A 21,572-nucleotide genomic window follows, 5' to 3' on the forward strand; every position below is an offset into this window, starting at 1 on the left:
GGCAGCTGGGCTCTGCCTCCCACATGAGGGCAAGCCTCGAGCTTTACACTGAATGGTACTATGAAATAACCTGTGTTTGGAAAAAAGCGAGGAGATGCATTTGATTCTTAAAGTAACAAAGGGACACTTGGCTGCTGCTGCACCAGTAACAAAGAAGGATGTCAAGCAGTTGCTAATAGTGAAGGTATTAATTCTGTTGTGCCACAGAATTTGGACTAAAGCTTTCTTTCAGAAAGACTGAGTGCTGGGAAATGGCTTTTAAAAAATACAAAAAGCTTTGGAAGCTGATGACATTCCAGACACAGTGTGAGTATGTGTGTTAATATGCTGCCAGTATTGTAAAATGATAACCGTAGTGATCCAAGTAGCTGTAATCCTGGTAGCCAAGTGCTGGAGAAGATCACAGAATGGTACGGGACGCAAGCAGTGAAGAACGATTTTCTGTGGAACAGATTTTGACAAATAAACTTCGTATCTATTCCAGAGAAAGCTGAGAATGGTGAAACATCATTTAGCATATGAAGTTCTGAATAAAAATAACATTATACAGATTCTGTGTGGCACCTATTCCTGTTGGCATCCTCAGAAGATCTGTTCTTGGTGTCATAATTTTCTGGGGTAAAGTAAGATACTGGTAAGTTTTCAGGTGACAAACTGCTGGACAGGTCATTTGTGCAGATAAAGCAAGATTGTGTGCACCGAAAGGAACAGGTAGATCATGCTTTTAGGCAGTACAGGTTAAAACCATGGTGTAGAGTATTTATAGAATTATATAATGGTTTGGGTTAAAAGGAACATTACAGATCATCTTGTTCCAATCTCCTGCCATGGGTAGGGACACCTTCCACTAGACCAGGTTGCTCTAAGCCCCGTCCAACCTCCCCTTGAACACTGCCAGGGACAGCCACAGCTTCTTTGGGCAACCTGTGCCAGTGCCTCACCATTTATAGTGAAGAACTTCTTCCTTATAGCTAATCTAAATCTACTCTCTGCCAGCTTAAAGCCATTCCCCCTTGCTTTATCCCTACCTGCCCTTGTAAATAGTCCCTCTCTAAGATTTCCTTTCAATCCCCTGTAGGTACTAAATGTGTTCCATTAAGAGGTAGCCACACAAGGCCTGCCAGCTGGCTGGTTTGCCTGCAGGGTGAGCTCTGCCAACCTGCTGGCCCTTGGGGGTGGCTGGTGCTGAGGGAGGTGCTGCAGGTGTGCCAGTGCCCAGCGCTCACAGGTTGCTGCGTCTCACAGACCAGTTTACACATACATCTGGAAAAGGAGAGGTGCCTTGGAAATGCCCGCAGGAATGACTCCTGAGGCAAGAGAAGGTTGGTCTCATTATTTCACAGAAGCAAAATGCCATGGTTAATCTTAGCCCCCGTGCATAGAAGAGGATCATGAATGCTCTGTCCCCGTAAGCTGATAGAGGCGTGATGAGAACCTGTGATTAGAGACTGGAGTAAGCCAAATTGTTGCTGAGTAGAGGATGCACCTCTTAGCAAACTGATGACTGAAAGGATTTATCAAGAGACGTGGTGGACTCTTCATCACTGATGTCTTGAAGTCAACACTGTTGGACGACATTCTGAGGGAAAGGGTGCAAAGCAGCGAGTGCCACAAGGCCTTTTACCTTCAAGTCAGATCACAGTGATCTTAGAATTAATTAATCCATATTCCTTCCAATTAACTTCACAGGTGCCACGTACGTGATATTAGACGCATTAGGCTGCTCTTCAAAGGTTTGCTGCGAGTGACTTCAGGAAAAATTAGGAGCATGTATAAAACACGAGCTGCCCAAGGCAGGGTTAGGGGAAGTTTCCCGGTTTGCCTCGGGACAAATGAGCACACGGCGCCGTTCCTAGGGCGTGTGGCATACCATGATGCAGGGTGGGCAACGTGAACGTGTCCTGGGGGGCGGCGGGCGGCCATGCCGGCAGCGGGGCAGAGAGCCTCGGGCAGTGTGCGGGGCGCAGCCCGCGTCCGCTGGGGCGCGCAAGTAACCCGCTGCGGGGGGGGGGGGGGGGGGGGGGGGGGGGCAGCCCGCGGGGAACCCCCGCGTCCCGCCGCGGCCTCCGCTCACGGTGCCGGCTCTCGGCGGGGAAGTGATAACGGCAGAGGCAGGCACGCGCGCGCGTGTGCGCGGAAACGGCGCGGGGGAGCCGCGGCAGCGCGCTCGCGCACCGCGTGTGCGCGGGAAGGAGGAGGACGAGGGCCGGGTGCGCCCGGCAGCGCGTGCGGGGCGGCTGCGAGCCGCTCCCTTGCGCCCGCGCGGGGGTGCGCGCGTGGGGGCTGCCGCGTCTCCGCGCGGGAGCGCGCGGGCCGGTGCGCGCGGCACCCGCCGCCCGGAGGAAGGAGGGAGGGAGGGAGGGAGGGAGGGAGCTGCTCCCCCCCGACCCCCCCTGCGCCGAGAGCCCCACCTGGAGCCGGTGCCGTGCGAGAACGTGGGCCCGGCCCCGCTGCCGCACGCTTTGCTCTGCCTCAGCCCCGGGCTGCGCGCATCAGCCCGGCGGCTCTGCCCGACCCCGACCGCGACCCCGACCCCGACCCCGACCCCGACCCGAAGGAAGGACGGGCGCAGGCGGCACCTGCCGCCAGCGGCGGGGGCTGCCCGGCCCGCGGGACGCCCGCTGCGCTGCCCCATCTCCCCGGGAATGCGGCACTAGCACCCCCGCCCCGGCTCCTCGGCACCGCTCCCGTCCTCTCCTCCCTCCGCTGCTCGGGGAGAAGGGGGAGGCTTTTTCCTCTTCTGCGTTTGCTGTGCCGGAGCATCCCTTTCCCCCCCCCCCTTTTTTTCCCCCTTTTGGAGGAGGAGGGGGGAGGGAGGGAGGTGTTCAATGAGGGCTGCTCGCCCCCCCCCCCCGCGCCTGAGAGGTGCTGTCCCTCCCTGAGGGGAGAGGGGGGAGAGCAGCCGGGGAGGCAGAGGCAGGTCCCGCTCCCTTGCTCTGCCGCCTGGGAGCGAGGAGGAGGAGGAGGAGGAGGGTGGTGGGGAGCGTGCCTGTGTGTGCGTGGTGGTGGGGGTTATTTATTTATTTATTGCTCCTGGTGGCTGCAGCTGGCAGACCTGAGAAGGAGTAGGCGCCATTGCCAGAAGGATTATTGCCAGGGGAGGGGAGAGGGGAGAAGAGAGAGGAGACCCCGAGGCTCCCGGGGAAGCGGAGACAGCCTGCTCTTTTCCTCCCGCCTTGGCTTCTGCCGCCGGGGGATGCGCCCGGACTAAGAGGGGCTCGGCTCCCTTCCGCCGCTCTGCCCGTCCCCCCTTCCCTCAGTCCTCCTCCTCCTCCTCCCCCCATCCAGCAGCATGCATCCCTCTCCGCGGAGACCGGCCGCTGCCACCTCCAGCCCTGCCATGCTGCTGCTGCTCCTGTGCCTGGGCTGGGCGCCGCCGGGCTGGGGCTGGCCGCGGGGCAGCTCCCGGGGGGCGGCCGGGCTGCCCCCCAACGCCACCACGCCGATCTCCATCATGGGCTTGATGCCGCTCAGCCAGTCCGAGGAGGACCAGAAGAGCAAGATCGGCCGGGGGGTGCTGCCAGCCGTGCAGCTTGCCATGGATCAGATCCGCAACGAATCCCTGCTCAACCCCTATTTCCTGGACCTCCGGCTCTACGACACGGAGGTAGGGACGGCCGCGGGCACCGCGCCGCCGGGCGCAGGGGGAGGCGCCGCCGCCCGGTCCCGGGGCGCTGCGGGTGCCGGGGCGCAAGGGCAGCGCGGACGCCCGGGCCGGGGCTGCGGCTGCCGGCGGGGCCGTGCGCGGCGCCTCCGAGCCCGCCCTGCCCGCCGGGCCCCGCAGATGCGGAGGGACCGGCGGCAGAGGCAGAGGAAGCGGAGCTGGCGGGCCGTATTCTCCTCGCCCCGCACATCCCGAGCGGCTTCCCAGCAGCCGGGGCTCTCCCCGCCGCCCCTGGGGCGCCCCTGCCCGGCCGCTGGCAGCGCGGCGCTGGGCCCGGAGGGACGGCTGGCGGCGACCGGGATCCGCTGCCCTTGGCACGCACATACAGCGGCGGGAGGAAGGCGATCCCTTGCCCAGCAAAGCTGCGGCCGCATCCCATCCCTCTCTCCGCCGCTGCCCGCTCAGCAACAGATGCATGCCGGCCGCTTGACTCCCCCTCCCCGCCAACGGGCATTCCGATTTATCCCATGCAGCGCCGGGACGCGAAGGGCAGCGGCAGCAGCCGTGCTTGAGAAGGAGGAAGGGAGGGTCTTGCAGGTTCCCCCGGGTCTGCCTCCCCCTTCCCCGCCTGTCCTCTGGCGCGGCGGGGCGCGGAGGTGCCCCTCGGAAAGAGTTAAATTTGCAGTGCCCGTCCCCGAGCAGAGTCCGGCGGGGTGCCCCGCTCCGGAGCGGTGCCCGGGGCGGGCGGGGTGAGCTGGGTGAGGAGCCCTGCGCGGTGCGGTGCGGTGCGGTGAGGGGAAACAGCTCTGCTTTACCTGGGGGCGAGAAAGAGGCAGGGAGAGAGGCGCGGAGTTGGTTCCCACCACCAACCACCCGCAGCTGCGTTTGGTTTCGGTCACAACTTCAGTAACCGTGTGCTTGCGAAGGGTATGTGGTGATTCAATATCGAGGCGTTCCTGAAGATGGCAGTCGTTCCCCGTGTAATGCTGGCAGCGGGTGCTCATTTCCAAGACAATCCGCGGTAAAACCAGTGACTACTGAAAATCTTCCTGGCTGTCATTTGAGGAAGCCCCTGTCTTCTCCCCTTCGGTTCTCAGGATCTGAAGGGAGCAAGCTGAGAGAGAGCTGCAGTGACAGGCTGTACTGCTTCGTGTGACAGTGTCTCCATCCCAAAAATTCTACAGAAGCCTCTCCATCTAAGGTGGCTTTTTACTGACATAAATTTATCACAGTAGTTTTTCAGGTACCTCTGAGCAGAAACGCATTGGAGGGCAATATTGTTGAAGATGTCGTTTAGGAGAGAGTGTGCTGCCATCATGTTGCGTTGTGGGAACAAGACTGAGTACTGAAAGGGAATACGGGCAAGAGCAGCCTAGAGTAACTGCTTGTTTCCTTAAAAATAGTGAATCTCGGGGAACTCTGCAATTGTAATGAGAAGAATTATGGGGGGTTTTCTGAATGGCATTACCAGTTTCATAAAGTGAGGTACATGTTAGACGAAAATCACAGTTCTCCTAAGCCTGTTTTCATTACATTACTCTGTTTAAACCCTTCACTTGGGTGGAATTGTTACAAAAATAACAGTCATAGAAAGTAGAGAAGCCTAGACAGGATCTTCCTTCTTCATACAGTAACATCATGATCGATAAGGTGCTGCATTTTATTTCAGTCAAAATATTTTGAAGTTCTTAATACAGATTTTAGGTTCTGAAGTAGGTAGTTACTGTTAAAATACTCAGTGGAAAAAATGCACTTTTTGTTCTAGAATGAGTATCAGTTTCATAAAAATTGCATTTTGACTCTTTTGTGCTCTAGGGACATAAAGAATCAGGGTCATGTTGCCAGCTTGCTCTGTAGCTTTGAATGCTTTTAAGCAATTAATAAATGGATGGTTATGGAATGCTAAGTCAGGCGAATGTATATATTTGGAGTATGGTTGGCTCATGATTGCATGCTTAGTAGTGACAAGTAAATAACTTGGCATTCATGAAGAGCGCTAGATTGACTGCACCAAAGCGGAACAGACTAATGGCTGGAATAGCCATTAAATATATAATGGCAGCACGAACTTTTTCACTGGGTTCAGACATTACCTTATTCCTTCACTGCACTTACGGTAAGCAGAAGGGTAGATGGCTCATCATGCCCACTTAGGTCCTGAGCCTATTTTCCGAGGTCACCAATAAACAGATATGCCTGAAGGGCCTGGATCTTTATCATTGCATAATCACAGACTAGGGAGTAGTTCTTCCTCTCTGGGCTTCGCAGGTGGTGCTTGTGACATTGTTGGCTGTTGAAAGAAAAAAATGTGGAGACTTGAACACATGGGATCTTTTAATAGCTTAAGAAATAATTGTAGTATATTTTTGTAGGAAATGCATGGCAGTGATTCAGAAACTCTTATATTCTCCCTCGTGTCTTTCCAAAATCTCCCACTGTTGCAACCTGATATTTGTATTGCAAGTAATATTTAAAATAACCATTGGATTTGTTTTGGTGGTGTTTTTTTTTTTGTTTGTTTGTTCTATTTTTTATTATGCATTCAGGTAGTTTTCTGTCAGCATTGAATTGAATGTTTTCATTTGTTTGGTATTTCTGGTTTGTATAATAAAGCCTTGTAAGGCCTTTACTTTCTGACCAACCTTGTGAAAAATTGCAGTTGTACCCTCTAAGTTTGAGTCATTTGTCAGCGCTTGAGCACACTAACCTTTGAGTACATGAGCAGCAGCCCTAGTGTTTTTCAAAGCATTTGAACTAAATTAAACACTTAAATACAATCCTTACTCTATGTCTCAACCAGTTGTGATGATTGCATGAATTATGTCTTTGTTACAAAATATGGCCACTGGTAATAAAAATGCAGAGGCTTCTGTCTTGAGTATTTTTGATGATTAAATGTATTTGGAGTGTGATCCTGATCCAGTTCAGTGAACTGTGCTTTGCTACCCCATGAGCGTATCTTTATCTATTTGGACATTTCTATGTAGGTGCAGTCAATAAAAAAAAAAAGCTCAGGTGCAGGCATTTGCAAAACTCTGGTCTGAGTTAGTGGCTTTAATGCATGCTATTCATTTCAATGAGAGCAGGAGCAAGCTCTAGATGAGACTCTCAGGCAAAATTTCATAATAGCATAATTTTAGAAACTAGAGCATTTATAAAGTGATCATCTGTGAAGAGTCTCATCCAAAACCCATTGAAATTAATGGCAGTAATGCACTGATTCTAACTGCCCTTGGACCAGGTCCTAGAAGTTAAGGGTGCTTGATAGTTTATGGCTTTTGATCAATAACCATGGTATTATATTTCTTCCTTTTCCTGTCCCTGTGATTGTACCTTTAGTTAGTTGAAAATGCAAATAAGTGTTTTGAAAAATAATGAAATAAAAGGCTTTACATAAACTAGATGCAGTTTGTAACTTCATGTAAATCAGGAAAGATGATATCTGCTTGAGAACCTGACACACACTTGAGAACCTGACGCAATTCTGTTACAGGAAAAAAAAGCAGAATAACCCTAAAATAACGGAATTAAACATCCTAGTAGACAAATAATCTATTTCAACAGTATTTCACTTGCATCAGGCAAAAAACTGACTATGCAGAAACTAGAGGAAGAGGCATAGTGGAAGACAAGGGCTTTAATGGAAGTTGGATATCTGCCTTTCAACACCTGGACATCTTCCCTCAAATATGGAATGTATTTTCTGATACCTTGTAGGAGCGGTGCTGCAAGTGGTGCACAGAGAGGCTGAATTTGTTTTGGATCAAAACACATATAGTCAAGAAAACTTTGTATGCAACTTAGAATTCTTTCACTTGTTTCTGAAGATCCAAGTGAGCCTTGACAAGCTGAAAGAAATACCTTCCAGAAATAAGTGGGTATAATATCACAAAGAGGGAAGAATATTCATGCTATGGGGATGAGATTATGTAATTTTCTCTAACTACTACAAATAATATTCCATAATCCTGATATAATCTCATCTTCATGTAATAATACACTCTAATACCTTTAAATAGCAGGTTGGCTTAGAAGGGTGAGCTCTGGAAAATGCATAGGACTCCACATAATCTGAAGGAAAATGTGAATTTACTGACATTTAATACATATTTGCCTTCTATTCTGTAATTTAGTAGAAAGTGCCTTGCCTAATTTATCTGACAGGAAGTTACAGGCTAAGTATAATATAAGTAAACCTTCTCTTTATTTTCTTCTTTTACTAAAAAATTATCTGTATTTTCAGTAAAACCCTCCTCCCTCAAAGTTTAAGAAAGTTTCACAGGCCGTGCAGCAGCCTGGGTCATTTCTAGAGCTTTTCTAAGTTAAAAAAGACCCTCAGCATCGAAATAAAGGTGCCCCTTCCAGAAAGTCCAGTCATGAATGGTGTCGACAAAGCCGACTCTTGTCTTCCTCCTGCAAGTGGAAGTAAGACTCATATTTACTTTCACTGAGGATGGGGAACATATTCTGAAAACAGGAGAGTGGGTTTGCTGTCAGTGGTGCAAAATAAGGTGTCTGTCCATGGACATGAATCACAGCATTCAGTCATAGCTGATGGTCCTCAGAGAGGGATAAACAGCTACCAGTTACTCAACTGTGCCCTAACAGAAGTGAGCAAAGGCACACTCTTAGAATGAAGTGTACATGATGTGTTAGTTAGGGTCTTTGTCTTAGGAGGCGTAGGTTCAAGTCACTCTGACAGCAGCTGGCTTTGTGCAGTGAAGTGTACCAAAACCAAGTTGGGACTCTGGGTGTGATCCCTGACATGCTTGTGGGTGCTCCGAGTACTAAATTGTCTGGAGCTTTAGTCTCATTTTTAAGGTAGTGCTCAAAATGGGACAGGTAACGTGGTGCTGGGTCATCTAAGAGTAGCAGTCAGCTGAATACAGAGGAGATGTTAGGGTCTGAAAGAGGGTCCAGTTTACAGCAAAGTGATCAGGCTGATACTTGTTATTGTCACATCAGATGACCTTGTGTCTGGCATACGTTGAAGTAGTTGGGTAATTTGTTACCTTTAAATATTACCAAGTACTTGCACTGTCTGATATATGCAGAGTGTAGCATTAAAATGCAGTATGCTGTGTGTATGGATGACGATCACTGTCTACTCTGCTGGCAATGTTCCGCTTGGAAGGGACATACTGCTTTAAATAGTCAGTGTCCCCTTTGACTTTCGCATAATACGGCTCCATTTGTGACATAACCTCTTTTTGCTCTAGAGTTTTATAAACTTGAAGGGAATAATCTAAAAGTTAAGTGTTTATGTTAATTTTATGCTGGCTTCTCTGCTGATGCTAAGATGTGGGTGGGGAGAGGAGAGAAATCATGTATTCACTGCACCCACTCCTCTGGGTGCGGATCCCAGACCTGCAGAATGCATATCCTCTAAATATCTCAGCAAAGAGATTAAAGCCACTGTATCATTTTCTGGCATATGTCTTGCCATTTCATGTAGAACTTATCCTGTGCATACCGCAAAACACACTGCTATGGAATCTTTTGATTCAAATGCTAAACATGCTCTGTCAGCAGGGAAAAAATTATTTTTTGAATAAATCCAGGAAGGAGTTTCCGTTTATGTTTGGAGAAAGAGGGGGGAGGCCCTATCCTCTGATACGGTTATTAACCAGACTGAATTACTCAAGTTTGTGGAAAAGGTGGGGTGTAATATCCTTGTGATAACTGTGAAGAAAATATTTGAGATAGAAAGCAGAAAAGGAGGAGCTAGAATAGAGATTTAATGACAGCATTCACACAAAAAGTTGTCAATATAATATTTATACTGTTCTAATTAAATACGCTTAACTATTTGGGATGACAACATAAATAGCATCACATGTCAAGGCTACAAAGCGCCATCTCACATTAATGATCTAGGGATGATGGTGCATGCATGTCTCAAGCTTTGTTCTCTGCTTTCAATTTCGTTGCCTTATGGACATTTTCATGGTATATGATGGAAGAACAATGCATTTCAGTAAACCACAGAAGCTGGGAGCCAAACAGCTCTTTCATGAAACTCAAGTGGAGGTCATTGCTGTCACAGAAAAGGAAATACTTCTCCTTAGAAAGGGTTGAACCACTGCATATGGCAGTTTGGCTCAGGGAATAGAGTATTAGAAGTTAGTAGAGCAAAACCTTCCGTGATCCTTTTTGGCTCGAATGATTTTTGGAGCTGCTGGGGCTCTACAGAGAGGTACAGTTAGCGCAGGTGTGAACTGTGGAGATGAGTGTTGATGTGCAGCAGCCCTATTTAGAAAGAACTCAGTTTCAGACTGTGGGATTCCAAACTGGGAGGGTACACTGCACATACATCATAGTTTTTAAAAACTTATTTTTGTACTAGGAAGCCTGGAACTAAACCAGTGACAGAAGCTTTTCAGGAGCCAGATGCACTGTTCTCTGATTCATGGGTCTAGCTGAGCTAGAAATGAGATCTGCAGTGCTTTTGTGGTCCCCTGCCTCCAGCATTAATGTACCAGGACTGACTCCTGCCTGAAGCAAAGTAGTTCAGTCACAGCATTGCTCCAACTTAAAGAAGGTAGTGCCCCTAAGAATAGCTGGGATATATTTTCAGTCATGCTGTGTTTCCCCTTGCCATAATACTGACACTTGTGGGATGTCTTCCTTGCAGAGGTTTTGTTTGTGAGTAAGATCTGCTGGATTTGGGGGTTACTCCATACTGCCTGCTGAGTGGAAACAGGACATACTGACCAGCCAACACTTGTTTCTTTTCCCTTGTGATGAAATAACCATGTACTCTCATTGCCAAGCCAGTGATTGATGTCTAATTCCTGTGCCATTAGTTTTTCATTATCAATGGCCTTTAGTTCTGACAATTTTGTGCATAGTATTTTCCAAATGAGTATTCTCAAATGTGAAAATGAAAGCTAACAAATTAAAGGCAAATATCCACCTTCTCTCAAAAATGATAGTCACAAAGAACGAAGAACATAAGGGCTAATTCAGCAGAGCTGTCCAAATTGTTATTGAGGCTTCTGAGACATGAAGGCCCAGATAATGGACTAATTGCTTTAAAGGGGACATCACGAGTTTGAGGGATAGAATTAACTTAGGTTTCCTGCTTTGGCTGTAGTATTTCTTTAAAGAAATTAATGAGTTCTAAGATCAGAAGACCATCAGGATTATTCAGATCTTAAAATATAGGCCATATATTTCACTTGGGGATTTCTGCCGGCTCCACTGTGAACTAGAATATGTACCTTAGAAAACCCTCTGCTCTTGTCTTCAGGATCCCCCAAAATCCTCCTCCCTGAAAACTTTTCTCTGTGATTTGCTTGAAATCCCTTTAAAAGTCCATTCCTATGTGCAGCTTAAACCACTGCCCCTGTAACCGTTGTGAGAGCAGCAGCTCCCAGCATTTGCACAGCTGCTCTCCCTGTAATCCCTTCCTGGCTACAGAGTTCGGAAATCACTGCAAGGTAGGCTGTGCAGGGTGACCAAGGCTTTCCTGCTTTTTTTATGGCTATCCAAGGGATCCAGCCTTGTATGAAGGGTTCTAGTGGATTAGATGCTGCTGGAGTCAGGAGTCTTCTTCCCTTCCTCAGACTGTCACAGACCGTATGTGAAGACCTTGTTGACTTGTTTCATGGCTGTGTCTGCTGGATTCACGTGCTCCTTGACAACAGTCCCCATTAGAGGAACTCATCCTGGATGCCTGATTATTTCCAGAACCTCATTTTTCGGGCATTAAAGAAACATGACCATATATGTTTAAAAAAATGTATTCAATCTTTTGTTTCCTTAATTATGTATTTTAATTTACTGTTTGCCTACAGTAGGCCTCAGCTTCTGCCAAAGCTTCACTGAACTACAGAATTATGTGAAGAATCATATACACAATAGCTGTCTTAAGTAACCATTGTACATACAAACCTCCGGCAGAAGTAGTAAGAGGCCCCTTTTGGAATGCTAATTAACTTCCTTTCCACTGTTTACTGCTCCTGCCTTCACAGCGAATCTAATGTGGGGGTTTTGTAGCAAAGAACACATACCTTACTTTACAATTTTTACTCTACGTCAGGCGACAGGTTTTGTCAGATTAACGCTTGGTGTGCTACAAAATATAGCTCATGACATTTTTCAAGTGGTGTGATTAGCAGATGTGCACTCTTGTGTATCTTAACAGCATCATATAGAGATGTTTAGTGTACACATGTAGTATAAAAATGTTAAATTCTGCCCTTCTGTGGGGTCTTTGATAGAACTTTAAAGTTCTGTAAAAGCACTGTGGGTTTTGCTTTCCCCTCTTCCCTGTGAATTCGGAGAGCCCTAAGTATTAATAATTTATAGGAGGTTCACTGGGATAGAGTCAACTTCTTCTTTTCTTTTTCCCTTCCACTTTCTCCCTTTATAAAAATTGTAAGCAGGACCAAATTCCATGTTGTTGGTGAGAATCTAATCTGAAGGAACGTGCTAGTGGCAGGAAGACTTTGTGTAATGTAGTAAAACAAATTGAAGGGCGGCAGCAATCACTATGTAGAGAAAGTGATCCAAAAAGTTTTGCATTCTAGGTCTTTAAATTTAGTCAATCTCCCCTCTGCTCCTCATTTCTGTTTCTTGCTGTGAACAATGCTAATGGTATCAGTTTCAGATCACTTCTTGAAACAAAGAAGTATTTCAAGTTAGGTCCCTCAACTGCACCAAAAGCACCAAGTGATTTGCATTTTCTGTCAACATCAGTGGGAATTGCTGAATACTCAGCACTTTAGAAAGCCAGCCCACCTACGAAAATGCAACGTGCTTCCATGAGGAGGAGACCTAGAATTGCCACTTCTAATTAAGAACAAAGGCATTCATAGTTACTTGCTTTAAGTAAGTAATGTGAGTTTCAAATTGCCTGGCAGAATAAAATGCTGATTTTGTTCAGCCTTTGGGATACAGATCTTTTCAGGATCTGTGTCAGTATCATCAGAATTAAATATCCTTTAGAATTAGATTATTGCATCTCAAAGACCTTGAAGTTGAGAAATATGCAAGGTATGGGTATTTTTAAAAACCTGTCATTTAATAAATAGTAATTTTTGTAATTATATATATCTGAAAACAGTATGTTTGACCTTGGCAGAAATAACAGCTTCTTAATGTAAACAAAAGGAGTGATGTGGGAGTACTGCGTCCCCAGGGCCTTGTTACTCAAGGCAGGTTTATACCACTGGCACAATCATGTCACACAGGAGGTGTTATCTCAGTATCAGCAGCAGCTCTTAGTTAACTGATCTAATAGAAGTTATTTCTTTTAAAAAGAATAGTTTACTGACGGGTAGAAAGTGTCTTTTCCTTGACCAACATGTTCAAAAGTTTGGTATTATTAGAAATTACTTTTTCATCCATTATAGAGCAAGTTTCAGATCAAGCCACCTCTGAACATTAAACTAGATAGACTAAGCTGCTGCTCCTTTTTTGATTTGTTTTGGTTTTTGGTCTCCCCAGCTTTTTATGCATTTCTTTGGCTTTCTTCTGAATCTTTTACAGTTTGTAATCTTCATTCTCGAAGTGCTGCCACTAGAATTTGATCTATTACTTCAGGAATAATCTCACTGATGCTGTATATACTAGTAATTTTATCTCTTTTCTTCAAGCCTTCTGTTCAGAATGAAGGAAATGAATTTGATCTTTGTGCTGCAATGCTGGGGAAGAGGGTGAGGAAGCAGAGATGAAATTTTCAGGCTACATATGAGGAGTGACACATTAGGATTTGCAGCAAAAATAAGTTTTCATTTACCTTCTTCAGATGACTGTCGCTAGCTACAAGCAAATCTGGTCAGTCAGGCAGTTTGAAGAAGATAGCTTGGTCATTTGGGTGATGCTGTAGGAGGTACATAATTTTAGCTGAACAGCCGGCTTCTTGAAAAGCTGGGACACGTCAGAGGAGATAAATAGTGTCTCAGCATTGAAGCTGCTCTTGGCGTAGGTAGAGGCTTGGTCTTGATGTAACTACAGGGGTTGCTGTCCAAAATAAATCACAATGGTTTCCAATGCATTACCAGGGTTTCTTAGGATATGTGAGTGCTCTGTACTCTAATTACACTGAGCAATTAAGCAGCAAGAACAGAGACACATGGGACAAGAAGGGTGAATGATAACCTACTTTGAAAAAACTAACATATGAGACTGGGATTAGAACATCCTATAAATGTTAATGGGTGTTACTCAAGGGGGAGGAAGTTTTGTGTGGGAGGCATGAGGTGACATGCAGCTTAAATATATAGCCAGCCTTTAACACAGTTAATACAGTCTATAGTCAACCTTTTGCATGATCTAATAACTCTTTGAGTGATTTATAGTTCAGAAATACTGATCAGGGGATTGAGAACTCAATTTAAAGTGCTATAAAGGCAGAGGAGAATGTGGTAAGGAGGACAAAACAGAAATGATTTCTCCTTTTGCCTTTGGAAAGTATTGGTTATAGGTAGTACATTTATGCCAGGTGTTTGGGTATTTTCCTTTTTAAGCTCTCAGGGACTGTGCTCCTACGAGAGAGCACAATTTCCTCCTACAGTTTTCCTCTCTCAGAATTACTCAGTTTGTGCAGATCTCACAGAGGAGATGCCAACAGTGAGTCATCTGGTCACCAGCTCTGTCCTAAGGTTTTTCAGCCAGCTCTTGCAGGCAGCAGCTACAGTGATCCTTACTGTGCTGAAGAACAGTTACTTACCTGTGGTAAAGCCTCCCAAAATTGGGGGGAAGGCAGGGTTTAAAACGAAGTGGCCTTCATTTTCTGACCCTGAATCCAAGTCTCAAAATTAATACTATTTTGAATAATCATAGAAATTCAGCTTCACATTTGAGAAATACATATAAGATGCAGGGAGATGATTTATCAGATTAAGATTTCACAATCGTTATGTTTGGCAGTAAATTCTTAGAGTGTTGATTAAACTCATTTGAAAGACTCCATCTTTGCATGTGTGACAGGGGCATAACAATGTGCTTTCGTAGGTATTAAGCCTCAGGAGGTAATTATTCTAAACCTGTAAAGTGTACCTGTATGATCAGTCACATGCATGGGAAACATGACTGTCTTTTTCATCAGATTGAAAACTTATGGACATGTTTTGACTCGAGTACTACAGAATTAATTAGCAATGAAAGTACTACATAAGAAACAACTGTCTGGTTGGATAGTTAAATGTTTCTGTTAGGAAGCAAATTTTAAGGAAGCAAGTAACAAAGGCTGCACTAATGCATGATCTTATTTGGTCCTTTGTCAGGCATGGTTTAAATGCAGCAACGCTAAGGAGACCCAGAAGTAGCACAAGGAGAAGAAAACACTGGTCTAGGTTGAATCCAGTCATGTATATATAGAATGAGATGATGCTCCCTAAAATGTATGTCCTCAAAAAGGATGTCCACCCAAATGGTGCTGAAAATTATTTCATAGCCTCTGATGACAATTCTCTTATGAATTTAAAGCCACTGGTTGGGCAGTGGGTGTTGAATGAGGTGTGGTGACAGATTTGTCTTTAGACACAGAAGAGGATATTAGATATTCAAACCACATTTTTTTTGTTACCTAAACATGAGCCAAAGCTATGACTAATGGAGCCCTATGTTCCCACTTCATGAAAAGATTTAGGCATAGGAAGAAGAACAGTTCAGACCACCTTAGCTACTGAGGTTTGGCAGCATGAATGCTTCCTGCTTTCCTTCCCTTCTCTCCCTTAGTGTAGTCAATGCTGAAATAATGCTGATAAAGAAGGCTGGTCCAAGGACTCTTCGCCAACAAAATCCTATTTAAGCCTCTAAGAAAGGTATTAAATGGGATTTAAGCAACATCTTGGCATACACTGGCCCTCTGCTCACAGAAGAATTTCAGCTGAGTTTAGAAAATGTTTAAAAAACATGTTTTCAGTAATCACATTATAGAATCATAAGACTAAGGAACGAAAACTACCTGTCAAGTCATTGTGTTAAATTGTTGCTATGCTGGATTGTGCTACCAGAGTGTGCTTCCTACTTAGTGTTGTGCCTAGCTAATGTGCTAGATTTCTTTTCTAGAGAATTCCCATAATAAATTCTGACCCTGCTGTATTTGATTTGGGTATAGTCTCTTACAGGAAAAAACCCAGTATCTCCTTCCCCACATGAAGGGCGCTGTACAGCCCTGCTGCTTTCTGACTATAGGCAATAGTGACAAAGAAAAGCAAGGCTATGTATCAAGTATTTCTGTTTCACCTCATGCTTGTGTCCAAGAATGCACAGAGAAGAATAATAATTGATTGGGCTCTTTTCTTTGCCCACCCAGCTGCACAAGTGAGTTGGCAGGAGAGTCACTGTGGGCAGTTAGTAGTAAATTGAGCATATCTCCTGCTTGGGGCTATTTGCTGTGCCCAAGGCAGGCATTTATCACTTCTTTCTTTAATATTATTTTGCTCTTTTTACTTTTATTTATCTTTTTACTTCCATGCCATCGTGCCATGCAATATATAGATTGTAATTATTAATTAGAATGTTTATAATTAGATTTATTTGGAGATTTTCTGTAGAAGCTTTTTAGTAGCACAGCAGTTTCAGAATAATTTGTTAACCTGAAACTCTGTGTTCTGAAAATTGAAAAAACACCCTTACTTTCTGCAGCAAGTTAATACTTTGTTTTGAAGTGTCAACTATTCACAAAATAAATTGCCAAGCTCCGAACATATAATTTAAGATTTGATTTATATCAAATTAAACTTCTGCTTATGAGCCCTTCCATTTGTTTTCCCTTAAGATTATTAAGTTATGAAAACCTTTGAGGTTTTGGGTTTGCATGCCAGATTGGCACAGGGTATTTCTTTTGAAATCTTGTATTTCCACAAGATGGAAAGCCAGTTTGCTATTCAGCTGCATGTATGACAACATTGTGCTGAAAATCTGAGCTTTTTTCTTCCTGGACAAACAAACATCTCCCAGGCCAGATGTTCTCTCCTTTCCCTGGGCTTGGCTCTTTCATTTCCATCCCCTGCCTATGGCAGCATCCATGGTGTGAAGGGCTCTCTGGGCATGGGGAGAGTTGGCTGCTTGAATTCCTGGGGAAAGGATCACCCAGGTGCCTGTTTACAGCAGAGGAGAATAGCATTGCTGCAGTGAAAGAGGCAGGGAGGAAGTGGCTTTCCTGAGGGGTGAGGTAGGCTGCGAATGCTGGAGAACAGAGGTGCAGGCTCTTTTCTGGTGTGGTGGTGCATATATTCCCTTCTCGCCCTGCTGAGTTTTGTTTATCCTTCAGCAAAGAAGATTTTCTCCAGCATTACTATTTTCTCTGCATTTAGGCATGCACAGCATCTGTTCCATTCCATAGCCTGGCGTATTACTTGGAAAACTGCAAATAGTGTGATGACATTACTTAGCTAGCCACGACAATATGTGAAATGCCTGTCAAAAGCTGTGCGACTGTACACGGCAGGAACAGGCCTGAATTCTGTATATACTCACAGCTGGCATTGATTTTAAGGGAAGCATGGAGTTTCTAAGAAAAGCAGAATCAGGGAGAGGATATACAACTTTCAGATGATGCATCTTTTGCACTAGAAGTATATAAAGTATTATCAGTACTCAAAACTATATTCTTTGTTTGGCCTATATGAAGCCAATTGAATATGTGATCTGTGCAAGATAAAACAAACTGAAGCAATCTTCTGACCTAGAGGCATACAGATTGCTGCCAATGAGAGAGTTCAGTCACTTCGATCAACCCCTAGAACATCTATTTTCAAAGGAATCATGTTAGTTTGTTTATTGATTTGTCACCTATGGAGGAATATTTCTGCTATAGAAATGGTTAAAATGACACACGTTTAAAATTAGACTTGGCAGAGCAATTTGCTTCGAGATTATTCTTGTGAAGTATTGATTCACAGCACTGCTGTGAGCTGGATTACAGTCCAAATTGGAAAAGCCAGCCGTAGAGAGGCCTTTATCCTTTAATAGCAATTAGCTCTTTTCTTAGAGGGACAGAGCTGACTGAAGCAAAGGAAAGCTGCAAAATGTCGGGCAACCAGGAAATCTAAGGCCTGCTCCTCAGGGATGTGGGCTGCAGGAGAAAGGAAGGAAGAAAGAGAAAAGCACCAGGAAAGATGGTGTTCTGGAACTGGAAACTAGACACACTGATGCTGTTTGTGTTACTAATAGTCAGGCGCTCTCAGGAACTGGATCGCACCCGCCTCTCTCTTCTTGGGCTTTCACCCACCAGCTGCCTGATTGATCGGAGAAACCTAACAGCGGGTGTGTTGCCCGCTGTCCATTTAGCCTTGAAACATTTATACAAGCATTCGTGGATGTTGAAGAACTATGAACTCCAGGTATCCTTCCATGACACGCAGGTAAATGGGCGTAGGTGTAGAGCTGTGTAATGTTGGAGCCTCCTCTGTGAGCGTGCTTTTGAAAGCTTGTGGCTGACTCCCTTCCTGGTGAAACCCTTTCAGCTGAAATACAGCAAATTTGGCTGTCTGGAAAAGTTTGGGCTCTTAGGTGGCTGCCTGTCCATGACAGGGATCTTGCAGTGCAATTGTGCCCTGCTGGGCGTAAAAGCAGAAATAAAGAGTGCGAATTAGGAGGGATAGCAAACACCTACTGTTCTTCAGGTGTTCCTGAGCAAAGAAAGCGTTCCCCAAATCCATGGCTTGCTGAGTTGCTCTGTTCTTTTGCACTGTCTTCTGTGTCTTACTCTTCCTGCTTTCTCTGGTAACAGCTCTGTAGATCGCTGCACTTGGTTTCTGCTTCTGCATAAGCACAAGAGAGGTCTGGGCTAAGCCATCAGGGCAGGGCGCCTGTGTAAAACCTTGCTTGCTGAGTTGGGGAAACATTAAGAGCCAAGAGGTGAGGGTTCTGAGATATCTCTCAATAAAGAGTGTTGAGATGATATCTGTCATCATAATGCTCTTAAATTTGAGAAAAGCTGTGGCTTTTACTTTTCCTTCTAGGACTGAGATATCTCTATCTTCTGTGCGGAAATCAAATCAAGATGATTACTTTCTAAGGCTTGTCTTTCAGCCTGGCCAAAACAAGAGGAGGGACTCACGTAACAGGGTGATCTAGGGCTGCAAACCTGTCCTTTAGGAGATTTTCATTGATTTGAACTTCTGTCTCCTTCATTGGAGGCGTGTTGTGGAAAGGCTGACCTCAGGCTCATACACACTTACATGCATATGTGCGTACGGGCTCCATATATAGTAGAAAACCACTTAATATTTGGAAGTTGCAAAGTAGTGCATTGAAAAATATTTGCTTATCTGTAAACCATTAAACATGGATTATATCGTTATGATTAAGTTATTAAATTTTGACATTATTACACCAATAACAGTTGTACTATAACGAGACAGAGGTATTATATGTCTTCTTTTGAAGCTCTAAAAAATTATCCAAGGGAGAAATTCTAATGTAATTTTAATTGTGCATTTGGTTCATAAGCACTTATGTGTAATTTTTAAAGTGCTTAACATATAACAAACACGATCCCATATGCTATAAAGTTACTTGAGGATAGCTTCCATGGTTAATAATGTAACACAAATGTATCAACTGCACATACTCATTAGGAAAATGTCTGTCTTGTAAATTACTTTTAATACAATTCACTGGTTTATTTATTAATTTGTAAGTTCCTACTGTAAATGTAATTATAGATATGCAGTCCTGAAAAATGCATACATCTTACTTAGTTTCTCATGTGAAAAGATGAAGATTCAACTTAAATAACTGGGAAGTGTAGATGTGAGTTTAAGTGGGCAGCACTTAAAACCTTCTGGTATATGCTCAGATTCAGTGCTTTTAATCCAGTTTCATTTGGTCTGGGGGGTGTAAATGGATGTTTATTTGTTAATTGTCTTTGCATAGGTCCCAGTTCTAGGAGCAACTCCAAAATATTTTTCCTGCATAAATGTTCAACAGGCTTGAATTGCAGAACTTCAGCTCTGTTGCGCTGACCTCTATGATTCGAATTGAAATACTGAAGTAATCTATAATTACCTTTTTGAAGCAGCCCCTGGAAAAAGACATGTCTTGATGACTTGGAAGAGATTACTAAAATGTGGGGCATTAAGTTTTCTGATTTTACTTCATGGTTCTGAGAGTAGAGCACACAGTCTCGAGTTTTAAGTACTGATTACAGACAAGCTACAGAGGGTGCTGGATTTAATAGTTTCTCAGGGACGGTGTGGATACAAGAGAGATTACTCGGTTTATTAACGTTGTGAGCCCAGATCTGCCATATGTGACCTTATGCAACCTTTCAGTTCACTTTCTTTTAAGTAGAAAATACAGATGTTTGGCTGTTTGGGTGTGGGAACTTTCAGGAGTGGGACAGATAACTGGCTTTTTGGCATAGTTAACTAGGAAGAGAGAGAAGTTACAGCCAAAAATATTTGTGTTGATTTTGCCAAAAAAAGAAGTGGAAAACAGTCACATCACTCAATATATGATGTTGCAGAGGGCTTGAACAGCATTGTAGCTTCATTTATAAGCACAGGGGAGTAGGGTTGCACTCTATCCTATGACCGTGGGGTTTTGAATCCATGTCCTCTGCCTCCCATGAGAGAGCATTGCCCTACTGCACAGTAGGGTGTTTTGGGGAGGGTTCTCAGTCTTTTGCTTTGCTACTGTTTTATTTCAACTAATTAAGCCCTCACTATTCTGGAATATGAATGGTAACTATGAGGCAAAGGGAGTACTTTTGCAAGAACTGTTTGAGTTCTTTTGTACTAAATGAAGCTGTTTCAGAAGGAGCCTTTGGGAATACTTTCTTAAGCAGAGTACTTTATAACCTGGTGGCTTTGGAGCTGAGCTGAGAACTGAATACTTTCTGTAACTGATTTCTTTCAGGTCTCCCATGATTGACTGTGTGTTTCCTAATTATTGTGTGGCCAGTTCCTTGCAAGTGGGAATCCCTTGAACACTCATGATGTAGCACTGCCACATAAAAAAAAATAAAAATGCTTAAATATTCACTGAGAATATAGAGCAAGCAAGTGAAAATGATCGTCTAGTTTGGTAGATGGCTGCTTATCCCTGAAATGTTACATCTATGCCTGCAATGTTTATTTATTTATGCCAGAAGGACAGTGTTAACAGGACTGATAGACCCTATTTTCCAGCCATCGTAATCAGGGGCATCTTGAAGAGGGGTGTGATGTGTTTCCCCCCTCTAACTGAAGCAGGTCTGAATTGGTTGTGTGGAGAGCCCTGATCTGTGAAGTGTTGGTCAGAGGGTGTGGGAAGGCAGAAAAAATGCTTCTGCAGACTTGTGAATTCAACCATGGAGCAGCTTTTTAGTGTAATAAGGAAAATTATGCCCTTGAGATTTTTACCTGTGGGGGAGGGCAGCCAGGTATAATTGAGCTGTCTGCGTATTGCTTTATTTCTGTCTTTCACCGTATGGCTGACATCTGGAGGCTCTCCTTCTATGCCTTCCTCAGGGTGACCAGGCTGGTGGATTCTTTCAGGCTTAAGCGAATCTAAAAATAGTTTTACTGGTGAATAAAGAGCAATATTTTAGCCCTTCAGAGTTATTCTTCTGTTCTTTTCTAGGTTTTTTGTGAGTTAGTAGCCAGTGCAAGAACTGTGTAGCCGGTGCTATGATTAGTGATGACGTTAACAGGAAACTCATGTGCTGTAACTAGGACATGGCTTGAGCATACAAATAGACTTAACTCTACCACTGTGATTTTCTGAGTACTGATTTGTACTCACATTGCTTGTTGACACTTGGCTGAGTCTAACCTAATGTGTCAGAGATGATACAACATGTCCTGGTTTGACTTAAAGGCTGGTTGTCTTTTCTTTGGTAGTAAACTGGTTCCTTTGTAATGGAATGACACAATAACATGATAGCTGTGTGTCAACTTACTTAAGGCATATCTTTATGTGCTTATTCAAAAAAACCCCACAAACAGCAATGGAACAGTCACTGAACATGACATTGCTAAGCAAATTATTTCTACAGGGAAAATCTCAAGGCGTGCCTGTTTTC

At 44.5% G+C, this 21,572-nt stretch overlaps 1 protein-coding gene across 1 annotated transcript in view; it reads left to right on the forward strand.

Moving 5' to 3' along the window:
- The first annotated feature begins 3,114 nt into the window (after positions 1 to 3,114).
- Positions 3,115 to 21,572, forward strand: part of GABBR2 (gamma-aminobutyric acid type B receptor subunit 2) — a 449,684-nt gene continuing 431,226 nt past the window's right edge. The window contains exon 1 of the mRNA XM_065669323.1: positions 3,115 to 3,607. Within this exon, the coding sequence (XP_065525395.1) occupies positions 3,293 to 3,607 (315 nt within the window). The 5' untranslated portion in view covers positions 3,115 to 3,292. The remainder of the gene's footprint in view (positions 3,608 to 21,572) is intronic.

The sequence above is a fragment of the Lathamus discolor genome, chromosome 2 (genome assembly GCF_037157495.1).
Source record: "Lathamus discolor isolate bLatDis1 chromosome 2, bLatDis1.hap1, whole genome shotgun sequence".
NCBI classification, from domain to species: domain Eukaryota; kingdom Metazoa; phylum Chordata; class Aves; order Psittaciformes; family Psittacidae; genus Lathamus; species Lathamus discolor.